The 19074-nt window shown below is 48.7% G+C and overlaps 1 protein-coding gene across 1 annotated transcript; it reads left to right on the forward strand.

Moving 5' to 3' along the window:
* The first annotated feature begins 1020 nt into the window (after positions 1 to 1020).
* Positions 1021 to 9340, forward strand: Tbxt (T-box transcription factor T). Its single transcript, XM_051206004.1, has 8 exons — positions 1021 to 1695; positions 2106 to 2370; positions 2999 to 3133; positions 3844 to 3905; positions 4009 to 4070; positions 5382 to 5558; positions 6584 to 6713; positions 8466 to 9340. The coding sequence occupies exons 1-8, from the start codon at positions 1490 to 1492 to the stop codon at positions 8737 to 8739; spliced, it is 1311 nt and encodes a 436-aa protein (XP_051061961.1). The 5' UTR covers positions 1021 to 1489; the 3' UTR covers positions 8740 to 9340.
* The last annotated feature ends 9734 nt before the right edge of the window (positions 9341 to 19074 follow it).

A 19074-nucleotide genomic window follows, 5' to 3' on the forward strand; every position in this document is an offset into this window, starting at 1 on the left:
TAGTCAGTTGGAAAGGATGAGGACAGTAGTCCAGGACACGTCCCTATCCCACTCCCGGAGTGCCCTCCCCGGGTTGGTCCCCGGAAACCCCTCTCTGTCCCAGAAGTAGGAAGCAGGTAGAACCCGGAGCCAGGTCTGGCTAACCCCACAGCCCCGACCCCAAAGACGACTCCCCAGGGAGACTCCGAGGGGCACGGGCTTTCGGAAGTGGGTGCCCCGCCTGATGTAGGGGCCTCTTCCAAGGAACTTCTGGGTGGGGTGCGCGCGTGGAAGACGGGGAAGCGGAGGCTTAGAACCCAGACCCTCGTTAAAGAGCTGGGCGCGATCTCTGGCTCCCTTCCAGCTTCCAGGGCTCCTGTTTTAGAGGCATGTTATTGTTTAAGGAGACCCCATTGAACTATTTCCTGCTCTTTGTCACCTTCCCCTCGCTCTCCGGCAGAGGTTCTCACCGAGAGGCAATAAAACCAACTGCTGCCCACACCGCTTGGTGCGGAGGCGGGTGGGGAAACGCGCCCAGCGTGCGCTCCACCAATCCCCGGGGCAAAGAGACCCGGGACGCCCGGGGCCACACTGGGCAGCAGGCGCAGCCTCCGTCGCCAAGGTCCAGCATTTATGTGGGACGCGAGGACACCTCCTACTGGGGTCGCTATCTGGACAGCTCCACACTGGGCTTCCCTCTCCACGCAGGTGAAGGTCGTGGGGAACCCGCACGCCGAGGCGGGAGTTAATGACAGTCCCCGGGGCGAGGGGACGGGTGTCCCGAAGCTGCTGCTGAGGCTTCGGAGAGGTCAGGGAGACCGGGCAGACGCAGATCCGCCGTAGTCCGGCGCAGGTGCGCGCGGCGTGGACACAACCGCAGGGCACAGCCGCAGGCGCTGGGAAAGCGCGGAGTGGAGCGCTTGGCAGTTGCTCTGGGAGCCGCGGGCCTGGGTGGCTTCGCTCCTGATCCCTGCCCCCCCCCAGGGTCCGCCCCGCTGCTTTGATGGGGGTGCAAACATTTGGGAGAGGGCGGGGGTGTCGGGACTGCGCCCCGACGCTTTCCTTACAGGAAGCGCGCGCTGGAGCCCATTGTTGGCCCCCGGCCTCCGGGCCCGCCCGGCCGGTCTGATATGGCCGCGCACCGCCAATGGGCAGCGGCTCGGCACTTCAAAGGGTGTCCCGCCCAATCCGCCGCGCCCCCTGCGAGGCCACTTGGGCTGTATTTATGGGGAGGGGACCCATTTTCTCTTCCGCAGAGACTTACTCTTGTCGCGCCTTGCGGGAGTTCAAGTGGAACCACGGCGGCTCCCCAGCCCCTCTCCCCTCTCCCCGCCCCCTTCCCCCCACATCCCGGCCCCGGGCCTCCTTTGGCGAATGTTCTGGGACCCCAGGTGAGGTCTTTGGGCTTCCCGAGTGACCCTTTCTCTTGGAAAAGCGGCGGCGACAGAAGTGAAGGTGGCTCTTGAGTAGGCAGCCAAGACTCCGGGGCGGTGGAGAGGGCGGCAGGAGGATGAGCTCCCCGGGCACAGAGAGCGCGGGGAAGAGCCTGCAGTACCGAGTGGATCACCTGCTCAGCGCCGTGGAGAGCGAGCTGCAGGCGGGCAGCGAGAAGGGCGACCCCACGGAGCGCGAGCTGCGAGTGGGCTTGGAGGAGAGCGAGCTGTGGCTGCGCTTCAAGGAGCTAACGAACGAGATGATTGTGACCAAGAACGGCAGGTAGGTTCATGCTGCAAGTCTGGGACCGGGAGGATGCCTCTGGTGGGGAGCACCCTTTCTCTGCTTCAGGCTGACTCTCTGTGTCTTCCTGTGGCCTTAACGAGGGGATTCCTAACCCAAGTTTCTCAGACAAACTTTGAGGTTTCCTAGGCCTACCCTGGTGTGGCCAGACTTGCCCAGAGTCTGTGAAAGCCTTGGTCAGGTTTGTCCCTCTGTCGTCCCAAGAGACCGTGGGCTTAGTGGGGAGATGGATTCGGGTCCCAGGTCTGAGAAAGCTCAGGCAAAGAGGCTTGTGGGACCGATTGCTGGGGCTCTTCTTTAACCGGTAATAAACAGTTGGTGTCAGGCTTCCTCTCTCCAAATGGATGGATTAGTTTCGGGGTCCTCCTGCTGTGCCCTGTCTTTTCCAGGAGGATGTTCCCGGTGTTGAAGGTGAACGTGTCGGGTCTGGACCCCAATGCCATGTACTCCTTCTTGCTGGACTTCGTCGCTGCTGACAATCACCGCTGGAAATATGTGAATGGGGAGTGGGTACCTGGGGGCAAGCCAGAGCCTCAGGCGCCCAGCTGTGTCTACATCCACCCAGACTCGCCCAACTTCGGGGCCCACTGGATGAAGGCGCCGGTGTCTTTCAGCAAAGTGAAACTCACAAACAAGCTCAATGGAGGAGGCCAGGTAGCATGTCCAGGAGACAGCCCCTGGGCCCCAGCCCTGGAGGGGGGAGGCCGAGGACTGCAGCTCCCACAGCTGGGAGGGCTCCCTCAGCTTCTGTCAGTTTCACAGAAGCCGCCACAGGCTTCCCCAATTAAATCTTTAGTGCTGTTTATATTAAGCTGATAAGGTTCACACTGAGGCCTGGCGAAGGAAGCTGGGAGGCCCGGTACTGGTTGGCCTTCCTCTTGGGGGAAAAGGCTCAGTCCAGTCATCACTGCTTGTGCCCACAGCCAGGTGGGCTTTGATCCTGAATCCTCAGTCACATTAAAGTAAAAAGGGGAACACCGTGGAAAAATCTGCGCAAAGAAGTGCACTCCCCGCTCCCATTGGCGGCTGCTCCTAGAAAACTCCCAAGATGCCAACTGTCCAGGCACGGAGAGTTAGTTGCCTGTGGCCTTATTCTGACAGGGGTTAATCATTCCAGACCTGCCCTGGGAAGCCGATGTGTAAAACGCTGAGAAGCACCACTGCAGGCAGTTTTCCTGGAGACGGTTTTTGTAGTTAGATCCATTTCTCCCTGAGCGGGTCCTGTGGGTGCTGTGGTACAGAGGTAGGCACAGGTCTCCACCCTTCTCCTTATCTCCTGTAGATCATGTTGAACTCCTTGCACAAGTATGAACCTCGGATCCACATCGTGAGGGTTGGGGGTCCACAGCGCATGATCACCAGCCACTGCTTTCCTGAGACTCAGTTCATAGCTGTGACTGCTTACCAGAACGAGGAGGTGAGGCTCGGGCAGGGAGGAGGCACTGGCTAGGGAACTGGGAAGTAAAGTCACAGAGCTGAATACAGGCAGAGATTGGTGCAGGTTTACCGCTTCTGTGGTAAGAGGGGATACGTTTAAAACACTCATTCAAGCATTTTTGTTCGTCTCCTAAAATAATAAACGTCTGCAACATGCTTGAAAGAGGCATGAGTGGCCACAACGTCAAGCTTTTAAAACTCTACAGGAAAGGGTAGGGAACAGTCCCTGGGCTCTCAGCAGTGTGGACTCCTGGCAAATGCTGTCAAGGGGCCTTAAAGGTGCTGCTTTAAAGACATCCACAGTAACCCCAGCTGTGTCTGAACTATTGATTTATAGACATGAATTTGGGAATCTCACTTAGAAACTGCTTTGCTTTGTAATTTCTCAGCATGTCAGGCCCAGGTAGAAAAATAATGACTGGATCAATTTGAATAATTCACATTTCTAGTCTTTTATTTTTTCCTTTTTTGATAGTGTCCTCTGCCTCCCCTCCCTCCCCCGTTTGATCCAGGGTCCTTGCTAAGTAGCCCTGGCTGTCCCTCTATTCAAAGTAGTCTTCCTGCCTCGGTATTCTGATCATTCGGCTCACAGGCCTATGATACTTCTCACCCCCCACCCCGATTAAGTTCTCTGGCAACTAACACTATATTAGTAAATACACCTTCTTGTTTTTTTTTTTTTTTTTCCAGATCACAGCCCTTAAAATTAAATACAATCCATTCGCAAAAGCCTTCCTTGATGCAAAAGAAAGGTGAGAGAATTATAATCCCACTCCTGGGTGGAAGGACCATGCAGGAAGAAAGCTCCAGCAACCAGGCAGCTCTCCCTTTGATCACTCCTATTTTCCCCCCCAGAAACGACCACAAAGATGTGATGGAGGATCCTGGGGATTGCCAGCAGCCGGGATACTCTCAGTGTACGTATGGTTTGTTCCATCTCGGTCCTTCCTATCCCTCTGGCTTGTTTCAGGGTTAGGGTTCACTAAAACCAGAACCCACAGGGAAACTGAGGGGTTCTTTCTGGGAATGCTAGGGGTGGTATTTGTGACCCAGGCACGCACACCCCCTTCGCAGGCCAAAGAACTGTGGATCTGTGTGGTTTGTTCTGCAGTAGCTGGGGGTAGAGTGGACTCCTGGGAGTTTATAGACTTGGGTCCGATGGGAATTCAGCTTATCCTATCCCCTTGGAGATGGCTTTCCACTCTTGTTGGTGGTTGAAAACTTGGAGGTACACACGGCAAACCATCCTGCTCAATCCCCTTGGCTCCTGATTTGGGTGGCTTGTAAGGTGGCTAGTGTTTTTAGAATCACTTTAGAAGTTCTGTTAGCTAGAATGGGGGTGGGTGGGTGCAGGTCTATACAGACACACCAGGGAGAGGAAAGGCCTTGCCTCTCCCGTCTTTTCCAGAAGGGACCTGAAAGTATCGAGGGAAGTCCCTACTAAGGAACAGAAAGAAGGGTTGTGCTGCTAGGTTGCTCCAGCAGCTGCCAAAAGGAGCTTAGCACTCTGTCCTTAAACTACAACCGGCTATTGTAAACTGTTGTTTTAATACCATACCATTTGACAACTGAATGTAACAAACAGGCCCCTGCTGTGGCTCATGGGTAGTCCTTTCCCGAGCAGAATGAGGAGAAATGGGCAAGAGATGGATTGTGTATGGGGCCCGCACAGGACTGTGTGAGCATGTGTGTACGCTTCGCTACCTTAAGCATTGTCTGAAGAACTGTCTTGTTTGGGAATTGTCTCATGGAGGGGCTCCAAAAAAAAAAAAAACGTAAATTTATTTTTGGAGAGGAGGTATAGCGGAAAGAGAGGAGTCCTAGAGGGGACCAAACAGGAAATGGATCCACTAGCTGTTTCTGAGGCAGGGGCATTACTGGCTCCTGGAATGAGAAGCAAGCTTTAGCAGTCTGGGCCCTACCTGTGGCCCACTGTGTTCGCTTGTCTTCCTGCTGTATCCTTTGAACAATCGTTGTCACTAGAAAACTCCTTGCCAGCAGAACAGAAATCCCACAGAGGCTGGGGGAGGCCTCAGGGGTAACCCCCCTCTAAGACGGAGTTTGGGCTCAGCTCAGGTCACTCCAGAGAGCAAGTGGTCCCACGGCTAAGTGTGGTTGGTGTCTGATAATTTTGAGATTCGCTTGCACGCAGGGGTGGGACATCAGGTATTCCTCACTCCCAGAGGCTGTCCTGGGCAAGGGCCCCTTACCTAAGCTTTTTCTCACAGCAGGGGGGTGGCTTGTTCCTGGCACCAGCACCCTCTGTCCACCTGCCAGCTCCCACCCTCAATTTGGAGGCTCCCTGCCACTCCCTTCCACACACGGCTGCGAGAGGTACCCGGCTCTGAGGAATCACCGCTCATCACCCTATCCCAGCCCTTACGCTCACCGCAACAACTCTCCAAGTAGGTTCACCCCAGGCTGGGGTGGGAGGGACCCCTCTGGAGAGGCATCTCCACAGGGGTTCAGGATAGGGAGCCCAGCTCCTAGTGGCTCCTTGGTCAGGATGGTGCTTTACCAGAGGTCCCTGTGGAGGCGTTCAGTACCTGTGGGCCTTTTTCATTGAGCCCTAGTTTAGATAGATGTTCCACGACCTTCTCTAAAGTAACCATATTGGATTAGCCAGGTGCAAGCATTTTCGGCATTTCGGCCCAAACACCGGCTCTCAGTGTTGCCCGAGAAGCAGCTCAGGTCCACCCAGACCCAGAAGCCAGAGGGCATGGTGGCCCCCTCAAGGCAACACAACTAACTTCCCTGATTTTAGCCCCAGGACATCCAGAGACCTCTCTAACCATGTCTGCTCAGGCCAAACTTTGTCTGCTCCAAAAGGAGGGGGAAATGGCTAAGGAACACCATAAAACAATTAAGCAATTACGGCTGATTCCAAATGAAAGGCAACAGCTCTAAAGACTTGTTCAACCAGAGGCTAGCCTCTGAGGTGGGGAGATCCATATCTGTAATGTGGAGAGGCCATGGTTTCCATAGCCGATTCACCCCCCCCCCCCCATGGAAAAGGTGAGCTAAAGCGGCAAGCTTTTTTTTTTTTTTTTTTTAACTTTTTAAATTGAGTATGCTAGGTGTTCTTCAGTGGCTAAGCACTTAACTTGCCTGTCGTTTGAAAGGCTCTGAATCTGATCCCAAAAGCCACCAATATATATAAATAGTATAAAAATAAAAAGAAAGATAAGCAATACCACTGGGATGGTAGGAGACCGCCTATGCTAACTGGGATATTTTCAAATAATTCAGATTTAAAAAAAAAAAAACAAGCACCCTCCCCCCCCCCCAGGACACTACTTAAGTGGCTTTGTCTACTACCCATGCAGGATTTGTTTGCAGCATTGGGTTGGTTCAGCCATTAGTATTATTCTGTTGCACTTTATTCCTTTGGAAGACCCGTCAGGTAACCCCCCCTCTCTACATCACTCAGCCTATGCCGACAATTCGTCTGCATGTTTATCCATGCTGCAATCCCATGACAACTGGTCTAGTCTAGGAGTTCCTGGCCACACCAGCATGCTTCCCATGAGTCACGGCACCAGCCCACCTACTGGTTCTGGGTGAGTATGTGTGTGTCTGGAGGGCGAGGCAAGACCTCCTGTGCCTTCTGCCACCTCCGTTTCTGTCTGCCTTTTCTGCCTCTGAATCCTACCTGTGGGTGACCGGATTTGTGTTTATAATTAAACTAAACTGGACAGGTTCAGGGACAGTTGGTCCCATGACTGTGTAGTTTTTAATTACCTACATTTTTTTTTCCTCCTTGTGGTCTGCTGTACTCAGACCAGGGTTCAGCCCTACCCTGTCAGTTAACATGTGCTGTGATGAACAGTCCTAACACATTTGAGCCTCAGCTTCTCCATATGTAAACGGATACTAAATAGCCTCAAAATGTGTTCCCCCAGTGTGATGGGGTTGTTGGCCACGTATTGTTTAAAGTAACATTGCAGAACCTTTATTCGGTTATGGTTATACATTTCTTGACTTTTCTGTGGATAAAAGAGTAAAAAAGTCCTTAGTAGTAGTATCCTGGGAAACAGGTAAAGGATGGAGGCTGTCTGGCTAGCCAGTTTATAACAGGAAGGTTCAAAAATCCTCAAGGTGGTCGTGATACATTGCCTTCAAGCTCATTACTCCTCCTCCTTGCTATTTGATGTAATAGCAAAGCTAGACGCCAACACTGATTCTACCATGAGGAAAGGTACCCAAAGATATTAATTCTGGGACAGTGGTGTTGATGAGCTGTTAGCTCCCAAAGGAGGGAGTCTGCCGTCATGTGACCTTGACCTCAAAGATATGGGCCTGATGTTCTAAAACAGTGGTTCTCAACCTTCCTAATGAAGCGACCGTTTAAAAATGCAGTTCCTCATGCTGTGGCATCCCCCAACCATGAAATAATTTCATTGCTACTTTATAACTGTCATTTTGTTGCTGCTATGAATCGTGATGTAAATATCTGACATACAGGATATCTGATAAGCAACTCCCAAAGGGTTCACAACCCACAGATTGAGAACCACTGGCCTAGGACATTAAATGCTTGCCTAAGGTTTTCGATGTTTTAGTTTAGGATATAGAACTTTACTAATAAGAATCTAGCTGTCTTAGTGGGTTTTTTTTGGACACAGGGTCCCAGTATGTAGCCCAGGCTGGCTTTGAACTCACTACACAGTCTAGAGCTCAAAGCCTCAGCCTCCTCAGTTTTTGGGGATGTAGGCAGGTTCTCTCCACCTTAGTCTGTCATTTAATACAGCTTAATGAAATTCGTGTGTAGGGTGTACTCCAGAGGGCTTAATTCTCATGCCAGCGTGCTCATTTTGTAGATGAGGCAGCTTGAAAAACAGTTATGGGATGAGTTAGAGAGCAGAGCTGGTCTCAAGCACGCAAGTCTCTTGCGTGTTGACGTGGCTAACACACGGTCCCTGGGATGAGATGGGACCAGCAATGATGCTGTTCTGGGGAATTGCTTTCCTTGTATTCAGGGGCTGCTGCAGTGGGGTTGGGAATGTCAGTTAACAAAGTAGGCGCTCAGTGCAAATTCTGTATGTTAATGAGCCCAGGGTCTGCCTTAGCAGAACTCAACCCCCTACTGCCCACTGTGCTCATACGTTTTCCTTTCAGTCTGCATCATACTGATTTTGTTTCGTAGTACAGTAGCTTCTGTACGCATGGTTACAGTGGACAAGCCCTGTGATGATGCAATTACTGACAATAACATTCTGAGTACTGGTCGCTCCCCTCCACCTCACCCCGCATGCAGCTCACTGATTTGGAGCCTCTCCCCCACTCCTGACCTCTGTTTTCTTCATTTTCAGCCAGTACCCCAGCCTATGGTCTGTGAGCAATGGTACCATCATCACCCCAGGTTCCCAGACAGCTGGGGTGTCCAACGGGCTAGGGGCCCAGCTCTTTCGGGGCTCCCCTGCACACTATGCGTCCCTGACGCACACGGTCTCAGCTGCCACGTCCTCTGGCTCCCCGATGTATGAAGGGGCTGCTACAGTCACAGACATTTCTGACAGCCAGTACGACACGGCCCAAAGCCTCCTCAGAGCCTCGTGGACACCTGTATCACCTCCGTCCATGTGAACTGAACTCTCCTGCATGTGCTAAGACTGGTAGCAGCCAGTGTCCGTTGGGTCTTCCACTGGGCACGACATGGCAGGCTCTTGGGACAAGGGAAAGAAATAAAAGCTTGCTACTAACTCAAGTAAGAGGAGCAGTACATGTCCTACTTGCCGTGTTCCATAACCTGTTGCAGGAGTGATGTGTGTCCTCCACGTGAAGCCAGGTACAGAGATGAGGCTCTGGTCCGATTTCCTGTGACTGGCAGTCCAAATCCTTTGCCAGGATGCTATACCTTGCGGTGTTTGTCTCTTCTACAACATGTAGGTGACTTTGAAATGTTGGAATTTCCCCACCTCTTGTCCTACTTTACCGAGACACAAGGCACACTTCTAATGCCCTTCTTCCTCGTTGCTTTAGATAGTTTACTTGGAGGGCAGAGGGAAATCATAGCCAGTGGATTGTAACTGGACTGGGAACTCCTCCGCCCTCTAGAAGATGTTTACTTTAAGCACATGTAGCTTTTTGTGTTGTGGAGTCAACTGTGTGATACTTTTCTGTTGACAAAGTAGCCAAAGACAATCGGCAGAAAGTTTTTTTTTCTTCCTGCACAATAAAGGCAATATGCAGCATGCTTGTGGTTACTATGTACAGATCTCCTTTTGCGAAAGGCTTCTCTACCCAAGGTGTGCTTCTGTGCTTCTGTCCGTTCTGAACTTTGATGTTGTAGCTAAATCAGTTGTAGAGCTGGGATGCATTTTTATGCGCCTATGCAATCCTAATGGGAAAAAAAGGAGAAAAAGTAAGTTTAAATAATATTGAATCATAGATAGATAGATGTGCATGGCAGAACCGAAACATGCCAATGTCATAAGAATGCTGGATATCCACCTGATACCCAGGGAGGGCATAAAATGAGTTGGTAAGGATGAATGATAAGTATAGTTGCCATAGAAACCTGGCTGCCATCATTGGCTTTTTTTTCCCATCAGTGCTGGGATGCCGCAGAACCCAGGTTTTGGCTTAACCCAAACCTTTCTTAAAGTTGCAGATGGCCAGTTTGGTCACCGGTGCACATCAAGTTTGAAGTAGAGAGAAGCTGAGGGGTAAGGGTTGGGGGTACACGGCAGACCCCATGTGGCTACAAAGTGATTGCTTCCTAGCATTTAAGTGGAAAGTGGAGAGGCTTTGCGTGTGCTCTCTCTTCCCATCCTGTGGTCCTGCTCTTGAAGGAGTGGATGGAGTGTGACCTTGTATTTCAGGAACTTCCGCTGTCCCCTCCCCTGTAGTGTCTATGCTGGGGTTGAAGAACCTGCAGCTCATCCCTAGGGGTGTCTTCGCCCCATTACTGAGGCTGAGGAGGCTGAGCCCCGTAACCCTTCTGTTATGAGTCTGTGTCATAGTGCGGCAAGTTCTACACATGGACAGTGGATGGCTCTTGACCTGCTTAACTTCATAAAAGTATTCAGATTTCAAATTAGAGAAGTGGTATTTTAATAATCCGAACTTTCTGGTGATGAAGTGGGGACGGAAGGGGCCATAAAATGGAAAGAGCCTGGATTTGAGTTCAACAATCTCCCCTCATTCACAGAGGATATGGTCCAGGATCTGTTAGAAGGCTGAAGCCATGGCTGGTGCTTATGTGTGTGTAGCTTTTCCACTCACCCACCCACCCATTGTCTATCCATCCATCTGTCTGTCTGCCCACTTGTCCATCCATCTGTCCACTCATGCATCTATCTGTCCATTTGCCCACCCACCCATTGTCTACCCATCCATCTGTCTGTCTGCCCACTTGTCCATCCATCTATCTGTCCATTTACTCACCCACCCACCCATTGTCTACCCATCCATCCGTCCACTCGTCCATCTATCCATCTGTTCATTTGCCCACCCACCCATTGTCTACCCATCCATCTGTCTGTCCACTCATCCATCCATCTGTCCAAGTGACAGCTCTTAATGTATAAAACAGGCACTCCAGGAGATTAACATACACTAACAAAATTGAGCAGCTATGACAGTATATTATGATAAAGTCACCATCACTACCTTTGTTCCTTAGTCACAAGCACTGTGGTGCTATGACAGGTAACCCGATGGCTACACAGAGGTGTGAGAGGGGTTCGGGGTGTGGATACGGGGAGAGAAGGGTCAACCCAGGCTCGGCGGGGCAGGCTGGTACACATAACTTCAGTTTTTCCTTTTGCTTTTTGAGTTTGTTATTTTTTAAATTTACTTTTATGAATATGAGTGTTCTGTCTGCATGTATGTCTGTACACCAAGTGTGTACAGAACCCACAGAGGCCCAAAGAGAGTATTACACCTGGAGCTGGAGTTATAGATGGTTGTGAGCCACCACGTGGGTGCTGGGAAACTGAATCCAGGTCCTCGGCAAGAGCAGCAGCCGGTGCTCTGACTGTGCTGCCATCTTCTCCAGCCTCTCTAGTGCAAGATTTTAATCCAGTTACTCAAAGAAGTGCGTACTTTAAAGCTGGTAAATGGCTTCTCTGAAGATTTCCACTGAATATTTTAGGCTGACTTGGGCAGGACCCTCATTGACCGTGGGAGGGGTGTACTGTGTTTTTTCTCCTCACTTGGTGGAGACCAGGGGGAGTTAGGTTTCTAATTCCAAACTTCAGGGTTTCCATACACGACAGCAGAGAAAGTATTTAGTATCCCTGTGAGAAATGAGAGGATTTTGGAGACTGGGCAGAAGGCCAGATGTGTGTGGCATTATAAGAATTTGAGACCAGGACAACTTTGAACCCAACTCTGTTGATTGGAGTCTTAGGATAAGATGACCCCTTCGTGGACTCTCAGACCACCCTAAAACAGCTGCCTGGAGGACACTCAGCAAGCTGAGCTGCCCAGAAAAGGCCACGACTAGCAAGGGTGCTGGGAACTGAACCCCAGGTGAGCTGCAGGAGCAGCAAGTACTCCTAACAGCGAGCCATCTTTGTAGTCCCCAAACTTGACCTAAAACCAAGGAAAACAAATTAGTGACGTTTGTAGGCATGGATAGAAAAATCCCTTAAAAACAATACAAATGGAAGCAAATGTAAACCAGAATAACTGCATATGGAGATGAACGCAGGACAGCAGGTCTGGGTGTGTTTTCTCCGAACAAGGACGAGAGGAGACACTTCATCTGGTAGAATGTTTTTTCTGCGGTTTGCTTCTCTGTAAGGCTTTGGAGCCTGTCCTAGAACTAGCTCTGTAGACCAGGCTGGTCTCAAACTCACAGAGATCTGCCTGCCTCTGCCTCCTGAGTTCTGGGACTAAGGGCGTGCTCCATCAACGCCCAGCTCTGGCTTTTTATGAGGGCATTGGGAATCTGAACTCGGGTTCTCATGGTCGGGTGGCAAGCAATTCGCCCACTGAGCAATCTCCCCAGAGGGAGTCTGTGATGTGTTGGGGGTGTTCGAGAATGGAAAGTTCTGGGATTAAAGGCATTCACCACCAACGCCCAGCTTTCTCTGCTGGTTTAACAGAATTGTGTTTTCAGATCCTTATATCCTACCCAAGCTCACCTTTCCTAAGCATCTCTACCTAAAAGGTCCTGAGGGGGTTATTTCCATGCATCCCAGCTAACATTTCCTTGAGAAGGGACAGCCTCCTTTTGGAGACTCCAGAGGGCTTTCCTGGAGTAGAATAAACACTTTCCAAGAGCAACTACATGGATGTTTCAAAATCAAGCTCAAGAACAGCTGAGTTGCTACTTACTAATGCTGCAGTAGCCTCTAGGGAGTGTGGTGGCTGAAGCCCTCAAACCATTCCCCTGTGTGGTAAGTACTCTCTCTCTCCCCACCTCTTCTTCCCTCCTTCCCTCCCTCTCTGTCTCTGTCTCTCTCTCTCCAGGCACTCTCCTTTCAAGTGGATTTGCATTTTCGTTTTGTTTTTTTTTGAGCCAAGGTTTCTTTGTGTAGTCCTGGAACTCACTCTATAGACCAGGCTGACCTTGAACTCAGAGATCCAAGGCCTCTCCCTCCAGAGGGCTGGGATTAAAGGCACCACCACCTGACTGTAAGAGTATGGTTTTTCTGCCCGCCGCCTGCTCTTCTTCCACCGCCACGCCAGCCCCAAATAATGTACAGAGACTCTGTATTTGATATTATACTGTTGGCCAGTTACTACTTTCTTATCGGCTAGCTCTGTCTTAAGTATTAACCCATTTGTGTTAATCTATGTATTTCCATGTGGTCTTCTTACCCGGAGCCGGCTGCCGCAACTGCTCTCTCCAGACTCTCCATCTTGGCTCCTCCTTACTACTTCCTATTTCCTCCTTGTCTCTCCTATCTTCCTTTCCTATTGGCCAACAGTGTTTTATTATTACCCAGTATGAGAAACATACACAGAATGACATCTCCCATCACCTGACTATGAATTTGTGTTTATTTATTTATTTATTTGTCCTCCCCTCCCCCATGTCTCCAGTACCAGGCCCAGCGCCACTGCCCCCAAATTTGCATTTTTATACTGAAGCTTTTTTTTTTTGAAAGATTATTTACATGTGTGTGAGTGCTCTATCTGCATGTACCACATTGTGCCAGAAGAGGGCACCAGATCTAACTATAGATGATTAGGAGCCACCATGTAGGTGCTGGGAATTGAACTTAGGACCCCTGGAAGGGAAGCCAGTGCTTTTATCCACCGAGCCATCTCTCCAGCCCCTACCCTGAGGCTTTTGATGGGAACTGCTCCTCTCAATGATATCATTGATTTTGGTTTGTTTTGTTTATCGAGACAGGTTTCTCTGTGTAATAGTCCTGACTGTCATTGGAACTCACTCCTCTTACAGTAGGGTCTTGTGGATTCTGAAACCTCTCGGGCACGGTTCTAAACATTAATACCGGCAGTCTCGTCGCCAAGATTCCTCCAGAATTTACCACTAAACTTTGCTTTCAACATTCCGTGGCTGCCCCTAGCCTGCATCTCTCACAGCTTCCATGTCCCCCTCACAAGCAATTAATTCCCAAGGTCCACAGGACACACATTTAGTAGGCTCATCACACTGCCACCACTACTTTTACTGCCGAGAACCTCCTGAGTTAGTTGCTTTCCTTGTTGCCGTGACAAAACATCCTACAGGAACCACTTACGGGCAAAACGGCTCCTTTTGGCTATTGGTTTCTGAGCTCATCACGGCAGCGAAGCATGGTGGCTTGAGTGTTTCCGTACAAGCTGGTGAGGAGCTTGAGGCAGAGCCATTCAGAATGCAGTGGGCAGGAGAAAGTGCAAACTAGGGTGGCGTTAGCCACCAGAAACTCACCCCTACTGGCTTATTCCCGGCAGCCAGACCCTGCGTGGTACTGTCCTCCTAACCGCCTGAAATTACACTACGCACTAGGGGACACGCATTTAAAATATGAGCCTATAGTGGGCATCTCAAGTCCAGATCGTAACAGTTGGTGGTGGTGATGATGATGGTGGTGTGTGTGTGTGTGTGTGTGTGTGTATACATCTGGGGGCCATTGTTCTAGGTTGTCTGTCCTAAACCCAAAGAGCTTGCAGGAGGCTGAGCAAGCTGAACGCACACCCCTGAAGTGCGTCTGGTTAGCAGAGTAGTCAAGCTGGTGTGCAGTGTCAGGGTTGTGATCAATCCTGCCTCTGCTTGGTCACCTGTGATGCCCCCCCTCCCTCCTCACTGCGATGACCTCTCCTGCCCTTCTGTACATGGCAGCTTCATGTGATGGGCTCCATTCTCTGACTTTTTTAAATTGCCTCGAGGCTTTGTTTTACTTCTCGATACAAAAATCTCTACCTCGTTTCTCCTCTTAGCTTTGTTTACTAATACACCAGAAGCCGAACGGAAGTGACTTGGAAAATTATTACGTAAAGAGTAGAGAGACCGGTTTCTTTAATCATCTTGGTCTCAGGATAGTTATTTTTCCAGCCTCGATAAAATATCTGGTAAAATTTCCTTCTTCCAGCAAAATTCCCTTAGAATACAAAACACCTAAGCTTTTCTGTCTAATGCGTGATTATGCTACTTCTGTCAAAGGCTAGACTTTCCTTACACACATTTTATTGGTTTATACCACAGGGGTGACAAAGTGTCCCAAACAGAGATAAAGGCCCCTCTGTGCGCACTGTGGGCTGGTAAGGCAGTGAGCATGCTCTTTAGTTTGGACCTGGCTTCTTTCCAGGTCTGGGTTGCAGGCAGGGCCCTCCTGAGGCTGCTTCTGTGTGCTCTGCTCTTAGAGGCTGAGTGTGGAAAATGCGTGACATTCCTCATCTAGGTAGGAGAATGTCCCCGTGGAAGACACTGTTCAGAGGGTGCTGAGGAAAATTCCCCTGTCTGAGTGATTGATGGAGGGCAGGATGAGTAACTGGAGATAGTGTCTCTTCTACTTCAACAGCACAAGAGTGATAGCGGTTTGTGATTTATTTCTGGGTGGATAATTAAGTGTGGGCTGAGCCGTAACTTGTATTTGGTGGCTTTGTAAATCATCTCTTGCAGAGGTTGCAAACTAGCATTTGAGTGGCCTGTTTTTGACCTGTCACTTCATTTTGGGAGAGGATTTTTGAATAGTACGTGCACCTCCAAGATATCCAAAGACCAACATTTCTGTGAGCGAAAATGCTCATAATTTGTTTGTATATTGTCATTTAACATTGAGGTGAGACTCAAGAAAGAACACAGTTAAATTGTATTTTAATTAGGAATAATCTAGCTTTGTCTTTTTCCAAGGAAACCTCTCTGTTGAGAACAGGAAAAAAAAAAACAAAAAACAAAAAAAACAAAACAAAACAAAACAAAAAAAAAAAAAAAAAAAAAAAAAACCCCAAAGGAATTGTGTCAAACAAGCTTATATGGCAAACATTTTAAACACTTACAGAACTTTGCATTTTACTATCTGACCAGTACCACACACTCTGATCTGTGCTTAGTTGAATCCTTCTCTTTGGTACTTTGGAGACACATCTACTTCATGGGTGAAATTTTTCTGAGAAACATAGTGGCCTTTGGTCTGTATTTCAGTGAGTTGCTTTAGGTGCTTGGCTTCATTTCTGCACCTTTGCAGATAAGGGCGTCTGGGGCACATGGTATGTGTTTTATCTTTGGTAGTCATTCCCTTCATAGCTCATACCTTTTTCCTAAACAATGTCTTTCCATAATAGACAATTCTCTTCCATTCTTCTCCTAGCTTAGCCTTGTCTTCTCCTAATATTTCCAGAATAGCTCTTCTGAAACTTGATTTTCTATTTGCATTATAGATTTTTCTTTTAAGATTTACTTATTTATTACATATACAGTGTTCTGCCTGCATGTACGCCTGCATGCCAGAAGAGGGCACCAGATCTCATTATAGGTTGGTGAGAGCCACTGTGTGTGGTTGCTGGGAATTGAACTCAGGACCTCTGGAAGATCAGCCAGTGCTCTTAACCTCTGAGTCATCTCTTCAGCCCCTACATTATAGGTTTTTATATGGAGGGTACTTCTTATATTTACTTTGTTAGGATTTTATATGTTAGTTCCTGTCTTATTTATTTATTTATTTTTGCTTACATAAAGTGTGTTTTTCATTAAAACAATCTGTGCTTGTTATTTTTCTACTAAGTGTATGTACTACTAGTACATTTGTTTGCAAGTTGCTACAGCAATTCATCTTATTATTCTACATTTAGCTTAGATGAAAATGGTTTTATACTATGCATTGATATCATAGAGGATACACCACCTAACTTTTATTTTCAGCCCTGCTGGGGTCCGGCTGCTCTCTCTTTGTGTATTACAACAGCCTGGCTGGGTATAAAAGTTCCCTGTCTGAACAAAGCTGTCCTGTGGTGATATCTTGCCTGTACAAATAAAGCCTGTCTGAAGGTCAGAGAATGAAGCCTGCTGCTAGATAACCACAGAGGTCTGGAGGTCTGTACAGACAGACAGGAAGTGAGATGGCTGGACGGAAACAGGAAGTGAGATGGCTGGGTAGAGAGAGGGTAAGAGTGGACAGAAACAGGAGCTGGCCCTCCTGTCTGCAAAGGAGGTAAGGTGCGGCTTTGGCCTGTCCTCTCTTCTCTCTGGTCTCTCAGCATGTTCCTCTTCATCTGACTCCAGGCTTCTACTATTTAGACCAATCAAGAACTCCGTTTACACTGTCCTTTGGTTTGGGTACAGGAGGAACTGCTAGCTCTTACAGATAGATAACCTTCTTTTCTTCAGTGAACATTCCTTACAGCTCCTTTTCAGCGTCTTATGGGCCATCACGTCAGCTTTGCAGGGTCTACAGTGGGCTTTTCAACCTAAAGAGCACGCTTTCAAAACTGCCTCTGTCTCAAGCTTACAACACGCTTACAACTTAGTTTATATTCTCATTTGTTTTGAAAGCCTGCCCCCCCCCCTTGTGTGCACCTGATACGCACCTGTTGGATCTAGTTTGTGTGAATCCGTCCCTCTTTACTCTCCATTCCTCACAGGATCACTCTTCCAGCCTTACCTGGCTGGGCCTTCCCCCTAAGCCTGCCTCAGACAGATGTCTGCATCTGCCGTATTTTCTTCCCATCTGCCCTTCTCCAATTGAACCCCATCCATTTAAACTGCTACAACATATTGTACACCACCTAACTGTAGACTTGACCTTATTCGTAAAACTTGCTGTGAAACATTGCTGATGAAATTAGCCGGAGGTTTAGGTTAGCGAACAAAAACAATGACTACAAAGTAGAAGAATTGTTAACAGTAAAAAAAAAAAGGGGGGGGTGGCGGCGGCAGCGTGGTGGCGGTGTCCAGTACTGGCACAGGAGGGGACAGCAACAATCTTCATACAATTTAGAAAATACTTTGTGGTTTTTGAAAAATATTAAGAGCTAGCTACCTCATTATCATGGATAAGGAACAGGGAAAAAACGAGCCAAATAGATGTTTATTCAGGGAGAAATAACTTACAACAGAGACAGATGACCGCCGCACGTTCCCGTCCCAAGGCTGCTTCCGGATTCTCTGTCTCCATCCCTCAAGCAATAGTGCACTCCAGAGTCCTTACCCCAGACCTAGTTCCCCCAGGTCACATCAGCACCTGTCTCCACCCCCAATGGGCGTGGTCAGTGCAACAGGAGTGAATATCTCACTATACCTCATGGCCTGTCTTTTTCTACTCTTAGATATTGTCCTGGTCAGTTTATTTTGTTCTATCAAGTTGACACAAGTTAGAGTCATTTGAGGAGAGGGAACCTCAGTGGAGAAAATATCCCCACCAGACTGGTTTCCCCAAGTTGCTTTGGGTCATGGTGTTTTGTTTTGTTTTGTTTTTTTGTTTGTTTTTTGTTTTATCAGAGCGGTGGAAATTATAATTAAGAGAGACATTGGTAGCAGGTTGCAGGGCATTGCTATGACAGACATGACCATGGTTTTGGGGAGGATTTTGGTGGCGTTTGGACTTTGGGATGGATAAACCATTGAGTGTTCACAGCTAAGTGGTCTGTGGGACCTTGGAAGATTTATGAGTGTTGAAGGCAATTGGGATATTAGAAGCCTGGCTTGTGAAGTTTCAGAGGGACGTAATGATTCCGTTCGGGTAATCTGGTATTTTGAAGTAAGAATTTGTGGTTCTGGTCAGTTGGGGCTGACTCTGATTACACACTCCTACATGTAATATAAATTCCTCTGGACGTGCATACGTGATATACACGTGGATATTAATGGAGGGCACACACATGTATGTATACACACTCATGTTCATGCACATATACCTTATACATTGGCACGTGTGAGTTTAGCCACACTCAGATACGCAAACATAATACACATATTCATATTCATACATGAGACCTCTTCTTACCCAATTTTGCCATGAGGAAAATATCTCAGAGATGATATTTGTTCACTAATGATGCATCATCAATGTCTACTGACAAGTGAGGCGAGCAGTCTATATCCTACGTCTGTGACCGGAACTCTTCAGCATAGTCCCTCCTTGGGTGAGCCTGGGCTTCTCTACCTGCCACAGACCTCCCAGGTCACAAAGGGTCCTGGGGCTGAGGTCTCCAGCCTTCATCTCCTTCTTGTCTCCCTTTGATCTTGGCACGTGTTACCAGTATGTGTCACACACCCCTCCTCCCAGCAGGCTTCTCTGCTACAAAGCCTGAGATCAGCCTGGTGGGGTGAAACTTTGTTTCTCATGCCCTTGCTCTGTCTCTACAGTGGATTCTCAGGAGCCCCCGGGACACAGCATATGTGTAGTTTAGTTTCCCTGTTGCATAATGTCCTTCCATCCTCTTAGAGTCAGGTGATTAGACTTGGCCTCAGAAGGAGAGTGACTTAGCAGTAAGGGAAGGTGCTAATTTTCACACTGTGCTCATCCCTCATCTCTGGACGCTCTTACCCAAGGGAGGCAGTGGAATGTTGTTCACACAAGT

Source organism: Phodopus roborovskii, unplaced genomic scaffold (assembly GCF_943737965.1).
Source record: "Phodopus roborovskii unplaced genomic scaffold, PHOROB, whole genome shotgun sequence".
NCBI lineage: Eukaryota > Metazoa > Chordata > Mammalia > Rodentia > Cricetidae > Phodopus > Phodopus roborovskii.